Source organism: Colias croceus, chromosome 1 (genome assembly GCF_905220415.1).
Source record: "Colias croceus chromosome 1, ilColCroc2.1".
NCBI classification, from domain to species: Eukaryota; Metazoa; Arthropoda; class Insecta; order Lepidoptera; family Pieridae; genus Colias; species Colias croceus.
In genome coordinates this window covers 10,880,176-10,894,367 of record NC_059537.1, presented here as the reverse complement: position 1 = coordinate 10,894,367, position 14,192 = coordinate 10,880,176, and the positions used below count along the sequence as shown (strand labels likewise).

General features: G+C 34.2%; 1 protein-coding gene and 2 non-coding genes across 3 annotated transcripts in view; 2 read left to right on the top strand and 1 right to left on the bottom strand.

The window, feature by feature from the left end:
- LOC123691691 (tyrosine-protein kinase Drl) overlaps positions 1-8,647 on the top strand; it is a 35,879-nt gene extending 27,232 nt beyond the window's left edge. The window contains exons 2-6 of the mRNA XM_045636216.1: positions 1,887-2,014; positions 5,456-6,142; positions 6,244-6,557; positions 6,939-7,235; positions 7,520-8,647. Coding sequence (XP_045492172.1) covers positions 1,887-2,014; positions 5,456-6,142; positions 6,244-6,557; positions 6,939-7,235; positions 7,520-7,631 — 1,538 coding nt within the window. The 3' untranslated portion in view covers positions 7,632-8,647. The remainder of the gene's footprint in view (positions 1-1,886; positions 2,015-5,455; positions 6,143-6,243; positions 6,558-6,938; positions 7,236-7,519) is intronic.
- A 971-nt stretch (positions 8,648-9,618) lies between these two features.
- On the bottom strand, positions 9,619-9,692 carry Trnat-agu. The gene has a single exon. It is a non-coding gene; the product is annotated as a tRNA-Thr (tRNA).
- Positions 9,693-11,713: 2,021 nt separating this feature from the next.
- On the top strand, positions 11,714-11,795 carry Trnas-aga. Its single transcript has one exon. It is a non-coding gene; the product is annotated as a tRNA-Ser (tRNA).
- Positions 11,796-14,192: the final 2,397 nt, after the last annotated feature.

The window sequence follows — 14,192 nt, the reverse complement described above, 5'->3', positions numbered from 1 at the left end:
AAAGTGGGCGCCGCGAGACGGCAGCGTTTATCTTAAGTTATTTGTCAAATCAAGTACCTACGTTGTTTCTTGTTGCCGCCGCATCAAAGGAGCCGCACGGTAGCAGACTCGAAACAACCACTGATTATGGGAATGCTTGAAAACTATTTTTGTCACATCTTGATTGCCTAATCAGAATTCTTAGTTTTAGCCAGAATACGCTTTCTAGGCGCTCATTAAAATCTTAATCTGATTTTGATTCGAGGAAACAATTTATCAACTGGTTTGTATCAACAAGTTTCTAGATATTATCACATTAGTTGTTGCGTTTAATTTTCTGGAATTTTCTTATTAGAATTCATATGGATCGAAATACGCATAAACTATAAATTCCGAAATTAAATAAAAATTTGACTAGGATCAACATTTCAATGCATGCGCGAGCGTAGGCGTCGGGTCAATTTGTCGATGCAGTGTGACATCCGCGCCTGAACACCATTTTGCATACAAACGATCTTATTGCAAGTAATTTATGTTTCTCGTTAACACCTAATTGGCCCTATCGCGGAACGAATAAACAAACATAACACTAATGGTGTTAAAATTATCATTTTAATCATTTCTACATACGGTTGCTTCATTTGCATATATATACAAAATCCACAAACTTGTTTGGATAGGATATATAATTTATGATTATTGTGTTAATAACACACATTACCGCTGTGTGTTTATTATAATAAAATCCTGTATTCGTTACATATGGTGCTCTTAAAGCGGTCGTTATATTAATAATGTCTTATTGGAAAATGTTTGTATTCAGTGCTTTTTTAAATTTAATCGTATGCTCTTCAAATGAGTTTTTAATAGAAATTATTCGAGTAGAATACATGGAGTTTTTTTAAAGAACTACACTCTATTTTTATTTTCAAATCAAGAGGCAGAAATTCCATTATGATGTACTTTATACTATTCTTAGTTTTATATCAGTTTATCTAGTTATTCAATATTTTGGAGGGAAATTTGTTACATTATCTTTTATAACTCGAGATATATATAAATAAAAAGCTATATTTTAATTATGTAAAATAATACGTTCGTAACGAGACACGTCCGTCGTCCGTGATTTGATCTCAACTCGATATGTTCACAGAAGGCTTCGTAACACGAATCATGCATTCGTATGTTGGTAAATGTATGTACATATACAAATTATATTATGGGTTCCTCATTATCAACCGATTATCTACTTTAAAATGTATGCATACGGCCCAGAACATTGTTCTAGAAAATCCAAATATCTAGCTAAATTTAATATATATCAAATACCAAGTATCAAATAGTTTGTAGACCTCTTATCTCTATTAGAATTTATCACATTTTATAGCCATCAGGTCGTAAGCACGAGCCAATTTGATAAAATTCCTAAAAATTACCATGTTACTTGGAACTCGGGAGTTTGTTAGGAAGGAACAGCATAAACAAAAGTAAGCCGGCTAAACTTTTTTCATAATGAATTAAAACGGTCGCTTTTTGGGACTGGTTCCCATGATTTGTGGACAGGTGGCGGCACCGTCGGCGTCTCCAGCCTTTGTAGATGCCGCCACGCGTGCTCTGATCTTAGTTTTTGTCCGTTATTCTTTGTTATTGATGCGTATTGATTTGTGTGCCGATTGTAATGTTATTCAATACGCGGTCTCGTCTTACTACAGCCTTTTGTCGTCATAGTTTAATGCGTTACCGAATCTGTACGTATGGTGAGAGCTCCAGTTGTGTAGAATAAAGCCTTTTATTGTACGTAAAAATGGCTTATTGTAATTGTTAAAAAGATAATATAAAGTAAAAAATAGACAAAAGAAGGAGAAGATATTTAGTTGCTAATATATTATAATTTTTATTGTCCCCAGGTCTAACAGCAGAGCTGTATTACGTTCGAGAAGGTCAGATCAACTCCTACGCACTAAATTTCAACGTGCCTGTTCCCGCTACGATTGGAGAGTTGCATTTCACATGGCAAAGTCTTACGAGAAGACCGGTGAGTACATCTTGATTCTTGATCACTTAGAATAGTGTAGAAGAGAGATTACAAAATATTATCGCTTAAGGATATCTTCAAATCGTCCTTCTTTTATATTTTATATAGGAGGTAGGATATGGTTCCTTTCGTAATCGTAGTAAATAGGTAGTAGACAATATATATTTTGGTGTGAGTGTATTTGAATGTAGGAAATAGCCAAGCCTAGAAGATGCTGTACAACAAAACGGATAAATATACACATGTTGCAAACAACAGACTGTTTAATATTTGGCTCCACGTGTGGACGGCTGGACGTCAAATATTTTGTATATAACACAACAAACTTAATCACTGTAATGTTTTGTGTACTCGATATCTAGGTGATGGCATTTATATCTGCTTGAACGAACAGATGTGAGAATTCATATATTAGTTCTCAATTGACCAATTTTGTGGTTGATACTGTTTTATACTTTATTATTTGAACGTCTAATCTAAGTACTTTTGATCAAATGTTCATTTGTTTATTTGAAACAGGAGACAAGTAAGGTAAACATAGACACGTGAAAATATACAACCAGATAGCACGTAAGATCGCAGTTAAATAGTTTCTTTGTAAATCTATCAAGTTCACTGAAAAGGATTAATGAGTGTCATTGACTTGTTGTTTTGTTACTAAACGCTTTTAAGGCAGTGATTAGTCGTGGACGTCTAAATATAGACACGAATAAATACGTGAAGTTCCATGTAAATTAATAGCATCTCCGTCACGAACTTAGAGCTTAACCCAAAATAAAATACATTAAATAAATCACCAACCTCATTGATATATTTTGATTCGCTATCCGACACGCTATTAAAAAGCTATAGAGAATTTATAGAGGTGACAATGATGTAAGGCTTAAAGAATTCAGCGTATAATTCGATACGTATTTATATAACAATCACGTAGTTTGATAACTGGCGATTAATTGAACAATAGATCGGTTGACAGTGGGTTGTTATGGTAATCTTAATGCGTGTGTGCAAAAGTAATCATTACATGCATGAAAAACAGTCGTATACAATCATACAATTAGCTACACAGGCTTAAGTATCAAAATTGATTGCACTACCATACGAAAGTTGGTGTAATGAAACGCTGTACGTCTAGATTTTTTCCGGCCGTTCTAAAACTTTTTATCGTGTTTTTTACAAGTGGAGACAAGCTCGAATGTAATTAACGTGGGGTGGGAAGTTCTGCCAAGTTGGTTGGACAGTCGATGTTTATTTGTCTGGCAAACGAGCTATTCTTATGGAAATACCAAGTCTTATCTGAATTTAGATAGCTTGTTAAGTTCGGAGATGCTACCGGCGGAACGCATAGCCAATAATCTGTATGATTAATTTTCCTGACTTTTACTGGGATTTCGGGATTTAGTTTGTCATGTTTTATCAGCACTAAATGTTTGCTCGGCTTAACCTAACCTTTCTGTCGGCAGGTAAGAGTTTTGTGTACTTTTGGATAACTCGGAGTAACCAACACGTAGATTGCTTAAAGTGTCGACCTAAAAGTAAATCTCTAAGTTCAAAGAACAGAATGCATTTCAGTTTAGTATTAGATACAATTTAAAGTTGAAGCAAATTTTAAGTCTGATATTTCGCTATTTAATTTGATTTTGGAAATAATCCTTCTTGTTAATTGTTCCTCATTATCATGAATATCGACAAAGACATGTTTCAACTGATGATCAGTAAGGACGACTATTATTATATTCCATCAGAACCTACTTATTCGTTTCATAATTTACTATTCTTTATAAATGTATACGATTTGTAATGCACTACATGGCACTAATAGTGACTATAATGTAACGATTAAGTATGAGGACATTTACACGCATTATTTGTTACATACGAGGCGCTTCCCACGACTCACGAGTTTTTACTATTTACCCACCACTAACTATACACATGATTTTATTATTGATGGGAGACACGTACAGCATAACAACAAAATGTAGTTTTTATGTAAAAATCGAACGCTTCCTATGCAAATACAGAGTTAGTTGATCTCAACAGACAGTTGTATATTTTGTCCGAATGGTTAAGTAAATATGTGCATTTTAATGCGAATATCTTTGTAAATATTACAGTCAGAAGTCTCCAGAATCTGAAGGAAATATGACGTTGAGATATGGCATGCCTACAGTATATGCCGAAGTTATATTTTATACAGATACATATTATGTGATATTAGTTACAAATTCTTATTTAACATCGGCCTCGTATTTTGTGGGCGTTTCGGTGGTAAAGGTTACTTCGTATTTTCCTGTTTTATATTTAAAATTACATTAGAATGTATTTCATTATACACGTTTTATTTTTTAAATGTCATTTATTTTTTCAAATTTTCCTTGTTATTTTTTTTTAAGTTCAGTTAAAACAGAGTTTTTAGGATTTTTTTAATATATTAAATAAATGAATGCCTCTATTGTAAAAATTAAATGAAATTACCGTAGACGAACGCGTATACAGTTCACTGAACTTATCAATAACCATCTGTTTATTTAGGACAGCATTTGCAAGTTAAAGATCTTTCTGTATATGAAATCTCTCATATGTACAGAACAGAGTTCATCATAAATTAACGATAATTTCGATATTGCCCTATAAAAGTTTATGCTCGTTGCATGTTAATAGTAAAGTGCTTTCATTGGTGTATAAAACGAAATGTAAACATGTATTATTGTAGTTTCAATCGTCAGAAGTCGGTAGAGTTCCATAATTACGATAGACTTGAATGTTTTGGAATGGTATTTGCTGGCGGCGCTTTTGATGTGGAGTAAATATTTGTTAAACGGTTAAGTTACGTAGAGCGAACCCCGTATTGTCCGTAACCGACTAACTAATATTTAATTAGAGGCCACGGTGTCGCACCTCCGGCCGCATGTCTGATGAGGCGGCCAAAGGGCCCGCGGCAAATCATGTTTGTTTTACCATTCATGTTACCGACCACTGATTAGTCAGATTATAATGAGTGCTTGGAACACAAACTACCTTGTTATATGGCTGAGTTACGTGTTCTGTTTGTTCGGGTTTTGATTTAATAATACACTTTTCGGTCCCCTATAATTGAGGTGAGGTTACTGTTTACAAAGCTCGTTTTTAGATCGTATAATGGTCGGTTTTTTAAATTTGAATGTCTGAAGCCGTATGGGGTATGGTCGTGATGCAATTGACGTTTGATTTGCCTGACATGGGCATAGACCGTTTGGTAACACCGTTATAGTGACATCGAGAGGTGCATATACACCCGTTATACGATTTGTTTTTCTTGCTATGCTATACTTACATATGAAATGATGGTTATTTGAGAGGCTCAAAATATCTCGTTTCTTAATATTATTGAAAAAAAAAAATGCTTGAATGGGTCAACGTTAATTTTACATAATTAATATTTTATTTTCTTTGTTTCAGTTGCCATACACTCTACGCGTTGATGTGGTTTCACATCCTGAGGCGTTGCATCCGCCCACTTTCAACATTCCTACTACAGGCTTTGTACCAACAGAGCCTCAGACTTGGCAGGTCGACCTGCCTTGCACGCACACCGTCGCCGCGGAAGTTGATGTCACTATATCTATGAATATCTCCACTGGTTCTTCATCCACCGCGCTGCACTTCAGAAGACGGAAAATATGCCTTAAAGACGTTCCTCGACCAGCTGTGAGAGTCGATAACGCGCCCCACGCGCCAACGTCAGCTGATATATTCTACGCGGGAGCTGGTTGTGCTGGTGGAGCCCTATTGATAGCAGCAGTGGCCGCGGCCGCTTGCAGAGCTCGAGCTAGGAAGCTCCGAAGAGCTAGGAGCGATGAACAAGACGCTCATGCCTTTTTACCAGACTCGTCTTGCAAGTCAGCCGCCAGTTATACCAGCTACCGCCGTCCTGCGTCGTTACCGGCAGTAGCTGCGGAAGAAAGAGCGAGAGATCTTCAGCAAAGGATTGCAGAATTAACAATACAGAGATGTCGCGTCAGGTTACGATCTGTTGCCATGGAAGGCACGTTCGGCCGCGTCTATAGAGGAACGTATGCTGATGAAGATGGTAGAGAGCAAGAAGTATTGGTCAAAACTGTAGCGGAACATGCATCACAAGTGCAGGTAATTAATAACAGTATCATTTCTAATAATTTAATTCATTGAAGTAACATAATTAATAAATCAATTATTTTTCTTCTGTACTAATATTGAATATCTCATAGGTGTCGCTACTATTACAAGAGGGCTGTATGCTTTATGGGCTTCACCACGACCGGGTGCTTTCCGTACTTGGTGTGAGCATCGAAGATCAGACGGCTCCTTTCCTACTGTACCCCTGGGGCTCCTGTTGGAAGAACCTGAAGCAGTTCCTTCTGTCATGCCGCGGGGTCGCGATAGGAGGCGCGGCCAGTGGCGCTCCGCCCCCCGCGCTCACCACACAGCACGTGGTTAGAATGGCGCTCCACGCGTTGGACGGACTCTCCTATCTTCATTCGCAACACGTCCTCCATAAGGATATCGCTGCAAGAAATTGCGTGTAAGTAAAAAATACATGCTTTGCCTGTTAGTTCAATCTATTCATGGAATTTAGTAATAGGAAAAACGGGCTTCCTTATTCGTTTAGATGCAAAAAAATCTCATGATACATTCCGCTCTGTATCTTTAATCAAGTTACGTTTTGTACAGTGTATTCAATTTCAATTAAATAGTCTGAATATACCAATCATTACACCTTCATTATTTGAAAGCTTTTAAATAAAAGTCCATTATTACGTTTTCTATTAAGGATGGGTAATTTACCACCTACAAACATATCAGAAAAGTGTCTGCAAATTACCTTACCAAAATTATTATCATCCTTATTACCAACATTATTTACTTTTGTACAAGTATGCTTAAAGCCAATTTCCACCATCAGTGTCGACGAGAACCTGCGAGTAATGATCGCGGACAATGCGCTATCCCGGGATCTGTTCCCCGCGGACTACCACTGCCTTGGCGATAACGAGAACCGGCCCATCAAGTGGTTAGCCCTAGAGGCGTTGTCCAAGAAGCAGTTTAGCCCAGCATCTGATGTGTGGGCGCTAGGCGTGTTGCTATGGGAACTGACGACGCTAGCTCACCAGCCGTACGCGGAGGTGGACCCGTTTGAAGTGGCCGCGTATTTAAGGGATGGATACCGGTTGCAGCAGCCTGCGAATTGCCCGGATGAGCTGTGAGTAGACTTTTCTATAGAGTAATGGAGATATTTTTGATTTCAAAATATTTACTATTTAATATTAATTGTTCGTATGTAAACTGTTTGATTGTAATAAACAAATTCTCTCATTTCATTAACATGTTTTTTTGCCAAATTTTATTTTTAGTTTGTACCTTGAATAAAATAAAATGCTTGCACAAAAAAAATATAAATTGACATCATAAAATCGTTTCAATTGCAATATCTCAACACAAAAATGACTCCTCTTTCAGTCATATTTAATGAATATATCTCCTCAGGTTCGCGGTAATGGCGTACTGCTGGGCGATGTCCCCCGACGATCGGCCAACTTTGCCGCAGTTGCAGATCTTCCTCAGAGACTTCCACGCGCAGTTGACGAGATTCGTCTAAAGTTCTAAACCAAAGACTTAGTGTTGTGCTACCAACATTGACGGACTTAGTGTTGTGTTGTGTTACCAACATTCACGTACGTTTTGTACGGTTACCAACTGTGAAATGTGCCTATCTTCGGCCCTAAGAGACTGATGTAGTTGTAGTATTGTCGTTTCTTATGTTTGCTTTTGTTCTTGTTACGGGAAATTATGTTGAAAATTGTTCGTTTTCTTTGAGTTATTGTATTGAAAGATCAAATTATAAATTTATTGTAGATACTTTAACGTTGACGGGGATAATGCTCCTCTTATTACGTATTTGCTTGAGTATTTTTCCGTAGGTATCTCGTAGTTTTAAAAGTATTGACCTTTATTACATGTAATGACTATATTCCATATAAAAGTTATTTATATTGTATTCCTGCCTCAACGTTTAAGTGTCTATAATTGTTAACTTATCACATACCGCTGTTATTTCTATAAAAACAAGAAAATGACATATTTCGTAAATTAAGTACGTCGTTTTCGTTTGTTAAAGTTAGAGATTATAAGATTATTTCTTAATTTATGAAATGTGTCATTTCTTTGATACTCTTGAAGAATATGTAAAATATTCTACTTTAAACTTTCTATAGACCCAAAACAGCAGTTGAAAATAACAAAAATAATGATAATTCAAAGATAAAATGGAACTACATTGAACATATTTTTACAATGTTGGCAGCTAGCCATAGTGTTTTAGTAAAATTAGTTTTCAGAAGAAAGCAAAAATTTGAGACGACATCGGTCTTTTATGAAACCTCATACTGCCATATTAGAGTAACTATTATTGTAAATATAGTGTATTGTAATACGTATATCGATGTGCCTCAGTTAAATACAAATTATGATTGATGTATAGAAAGAAATGCTTGATAGAATGAATATTATAGTATGAACGAAAATGTAAATAGATTGTAGATTATTTCGTTGATTTAGAGGCAACTATAGTGCCAATTTCTAATTCTATCATGTGCCAATAAATAAAGTGTACAATTTTTTATTTATTTTATTACCAACTTTCAGAAAAATAGTGTTTTCAAATAAACACTTGTTTTACCTATTTCAGTTTTTTAGAGCATTGATTTAGATTTTAGAGATTTTCTTTGTTTTCTTGAAAAATAAAAGACATTTTAGTTGTACGGTTTTTAAAGAGATGTATTAAAATTATTGACTGAACTTTGACAAATCAAAACTATATCGTAATATTTAACCGATTCATGATATATCATGATATATATATCATATCATCTATTTCAGAAAAAGAGTTTCAGTTCGCAAAAAACTATGTGTTTTTAAGAGGTCCTTTTATAATTTTGAAATTACCAAAACATATTTGTTTATTTTTGATATTAGCTGTCTTCATAAAACGATGGTTAGAATTACAAGTAGGATCCATTTTAATATTAAAGCTACTGGAATTATTTATTATTGTGTATTTTTTAATTTTATAAGAGACAAATAGACAAATAATAATGTACATGTCGTATAAGATGTATATTTGTAAATATTATGACGAAGTGAATGTCAATATATGAGTCATTAAATGAAACTTGTTTTTTTTTTACCTTTATTGGGTTTTGGGGACAAATTTGAAGCAAAATGTGATAATTAATGGGACCAGTTTCTCGTGTGAAAAAGGTTTATCCTTTAAGTTAGTCTATTATTGCCTATTTTAAAATACATGATTAATAACTGACATAAGAATGAAACCTTACATATTAGAAAAATATTTTTCCACCATTTTTATTCGCCACACAATGTCCAGACTTCACCACATTCATTCACGACAAAATCAGCACGAATAGTCGTAATAAATAAAATTAATACCTATCATAATTTATGAAAAATACTAAAAAATATTACTTAGATAATATTACAAAAATACTGTATACATAAGAATAATTTTAGAACAATAGTGCCAATACTTGAAAATGAGTCTTAATACTTCAAAAAATAAAAACTATAGGCGCCGGCGAGATTCGAACTCACGATCTCCTGTTTACTAGACAGGCGCTTTAACCAACTAAGCCACGGTGCCTTGACGACGTATGTCGAAATTACCGATCTGATTATGTTGTGTTTGAACGGGACCTATCGTGAGTAGTGACGTCACTGGAGTATTATATTTCAGCAATAAATTAATAGATAAATGTAATCACATTTCAATATCTGGGGGCACGGTAGTGCCCCCGCCAAGACGAGCCAAGCGAACAAGCGAAGCGCACGGGCACTACCTACCTTTTCTCGAAGCGCTTCGACGTTTTTTTGAACCCTCATAACTTGGGTTTGGATTATGCTAGATCAACAAAATTTTCGGGATATATTGCCAATAGCGGACTTATTGAAAATATTAAGTTTTAATTACATTAGCTTTTATACTTCAGATTTTATTTATATCTAAAAAACGCTAATTTCGTCACTGACTCACTGATGATCATCAAAATTGTTAAGGTATTTCCTAATGTCCTAGAAAGCTGAAATTTTGTATGTAAGCTAGTATTAGCACACAAACAACAAAAAAATTATAAAATTTGTAACTTTCATCCCCCAACCCCTTAAACTAGGGGATGGGAGTTTGTATGAGACCTGTAATTTTAAATTAAATTTTGATGACGCTAAAGGTCTAATCTAATAATCTAAAACTTGGTTAGATATATAACTCCTTGTTAAAAAAAAAAAAATTAATCGATATATAAAATTTTGTTACAAACAACTTACAAAAAGAAATGAAATCCCACCAAAAACATTTTCATGTAAAATATTGCCAAGACGAGCCGATATGACTCGCACTGTCAAAAAGTTATCAGATCTCATGTAGAGCCAAGCTTCTAACACTACACGCCCTAACTCTACAAGGCCTAACTTCACAAACTCTACACCTTAGCCAAAATATGAGGCTTGGCCGTTCGTTACTACAAGAACTATTGTATAACACAAAAGTAATGAACAGTGAATTAATTTATCACCTTACGCCGATGTGAATGTAGCGAAATGGCCAAGCCACATATTTTGACTAAGGTGTAGAGTTTGTGAAGTTAGGCCTTGTAGAGTTAGGGCGTGTAGTGTTAGAAGCTTGGCTCTACATGAGATCTGATAACTTTTTGACAGTGCGAGTCATATCGGCTCGTCTTGGCAATATTTTACATGAAAATGTTTTTGGTGGGATTTCATTTCTTTTTGTAAGTTGTTTGTAATTTATTTGTATCAAATAAATACTTAGGTAAATAGGTAGTTTAAAACCAAGTCGCTTCCCGCTGTGCGCTTATATAAATATATCGGATTAAATAAGCGATTATTTTATTTATCTAGATAGAGTGGTCTAAGAGAAATGATTTAGTACAAATTACATAGACAATGCGAGCGAAGCCATGGGAAAGCTAGTTTGAAATAAAGATGAAGGACAGATATAAATTCAAAATATATTTTACGATATTTAAATAAGGAAATGAACATAATACATTTTTTTATTTATCGTTGTATAACAATTCAAGCAAGCAAATTGAGTGCCTATTAGGTACCTATCTATTAAAAGATATCGGAATTACATATACCTAAGTGTCTATTTTGAGTTTCAATTAAAAAAAAATTATCTTATTTCGATATGATAATTGATAATATAACAAATAGTTGTCACTTTTTTTGCATGATTTTTACCAACTTAATTATAAGAGGTAGCTCTCAATGGTTAAATTTTCTGCAGAACTTCGTTGTCTTGAATCTTGATAGAAGATAATTAATTATTAATTTATTACACTTACAAAAATAGGATAGGTACTGTACTTAATACTTAACCTACAAATACATAGGTATATTATTTAACTGTTTGCGTTGCGCGTTGGTACAAGTGTGTTTATGATAAGAATGAAGAAGTAAGGTACCTACCTACATTGTAGATACTTTCTAAGCACTGAGAATAAACTTGCCACTGTGTAGAGACAATATTAATTAGATAACATTTCAATTCAAGAACAAAAAGTAGGTAAGTAGGTAAACATTAATAGTATCTGAAAAAAAAAAATACTTTCGAATTCGATAGATATTTTCATGCAATCGTTCACGGCAGTCGTGGCCGAGCGGTTAAGGCGTCTGACTAGAAATCAGATTCCCTCTGGGAGCGTAGGTTCGAATCCTACCGACTGCGGACTTTTTTGAACCATATTTTTTATGAAGACACAAAATGAATTGTTATTTTAAATGATATTATTCTTAAATATATTTTTATCTTCCGAATAGTATATGGATATGCACAATATTTTTCTTAAAAACAAGACCAATTACAACATTTAATCTCTCCTAAACAGCACTTACAGTAAGTAATTCCTAAAGGCCTCCCGTATAGAAATATGGATCGGACGTGGGCCTAATGACATAAAAACCCTCCCCTGTTTGTGTACGATTAATTAACGGGGTAAATTACAATTAGCGAGCGCTACCGGGACGTTATACGTGTTTTATGGATCCTGGTCCATGGACCTTGCAAGGTATTTTAAGATGGAAGTATTTTAGTTTGTCGAAATAATTTGTAGAGTAATTAGGCATCACATATTAGTTAAGTTTAAATGCATAAAGAGACCTCGTTTGATACATTTAATTAATATGTGCTTACTTTACTTTAATTACAGCTAGACTGTTATTGCTTCATATGAATTTGAATCAAAGGATTTAGAAGCTTACCAACTTCTGCAGCACTTATCCTCTTCAATATATTTTGTCCATCGAAAGTCGATAATGACTTTGCACATTTCATCATATCGATGCCCTTCAAGCATAATCAAGAAATGGGGAAAATGTGTATCGTAGTAATGAAGTTTTAGTTATGTGTGCCATTCAGGGGAAAGTAATTACTGATCGGTTTCTTTGTGGGGAGATAGAGCATGCGGTAATCCACCATTTAATGGGATATTGTGGGGTAAATGCATTGTTAGGTTTTATTCGAGCTGGCCGTGGTTTGGAGTTGATTATAAGATAACTATATGAAGCGGTAGCTATCTGGTTAGGATCTGTTATTTTATATTGTTACTGCTTCTGCTGGATCATTTGGTTATTTGACACAAGCAGTAGATATAAGAATTAAGATAAACCTAAACGCCGATCGTTAGTTTGGGTGGTAATTTATTTATTATCATGTAATTTTGTTATTGCTTAGCTGCAGTAGTCTGTATCGAATACTCAGTGCTTACTAATTAGAAACGAAAGTTTCGAATTTTATATTCTTATTAATAATATTATTTGGCATGCATAAGTAGGTAGGTACCTTCCTTATCATTATTGCACTAATACCATATATATATAGCCACACATACGTATTTAGTTAAAACATAAACCATACTACATATTTTATTGCTGATTTTCCAACCGACGTACTACAACAACAACAGAAATGTTAAATAGAAATAAAATTTATCTGAAATACGAATCTCCGGGTCCAAACCCCGGGGGATTGATCCAACGACGGCGAATAAAACAAATGTTTTGGAATTAAACCTCTTTCCTAATACCTCTTGAGCTCAGTAAAACCACGTAAAACCGAGGACAATTGGAGTTTTAATCTATCTCCACATGATTCTTAATATAACTGTTCGGGTTGATTTCGAGTTAAAAACAGCTTTCATTATATTTTATTATTATGTAGGATACTCTGATTCAATACAATTTAAATAATTCCATATTAGGGACATATCTACAGTAACTGTATGTTTATTACGTTAAGCAACATTTTTGTAGAGAAAGAGTAGATGAAAGTAAAAAAAAAAATGTTGTGTGGTTTTATGAAACCACGGTAAATATATAATATAAACTTAGGCACAAAATTATCGTATTTGTACGATAATTATCGTACGGTTCGACTTGTATACGTAGTATATTATTATTAGTCTGTGGTTCGACCGTCACGCGACATGCGCTACACAGAGCAAAAAGTTTGAGACGATGTAATAAAAGTTTCACTTTAAAAAACAACAATCGAGACATTTTTATTTTTATCAAGGCTCCTAGATATTATAAAAGTTTTAAATACTACTAAAATAACGTATCTAAAAAAAAATTCTATATACACATCAGCGATAAATTTAACAAGTTCCTACCTGAAAATAGACATGAAAATTTCTGCCAAAATTTATTGTTACATAATAAACTCAAAGTGAATGGGAATACGAAGGAATTTATACAGTGGAAGTTTCTAGCGATGAGTTATGAAGTCCGAAGAAAAACAATAAGGACAGAGGAAAATGGAATCACGTGAACCTCACTCATATCGGACAAATGCTTTTACTTTTTGTTATTTTCAGCGAAATCTTTTCACGTTCTGTCTGCTCAAAGTATTTGATAAAAATTGTGTTTCTTGTTCATATCTATGTTGGCACGCTACTTATTTTGTATTATCTGTGATTAAAAAAAACACAATCAACATATCAGTTTTATTATGTTAGCTTTTTGGTTTTTTTAATCAATTCACTGGATAATACTACTATATATATACTGGATACCTTTCTAAGTTCAATTATGTTAAAGTACATAATCATCTCCCAATTTGCGGCAC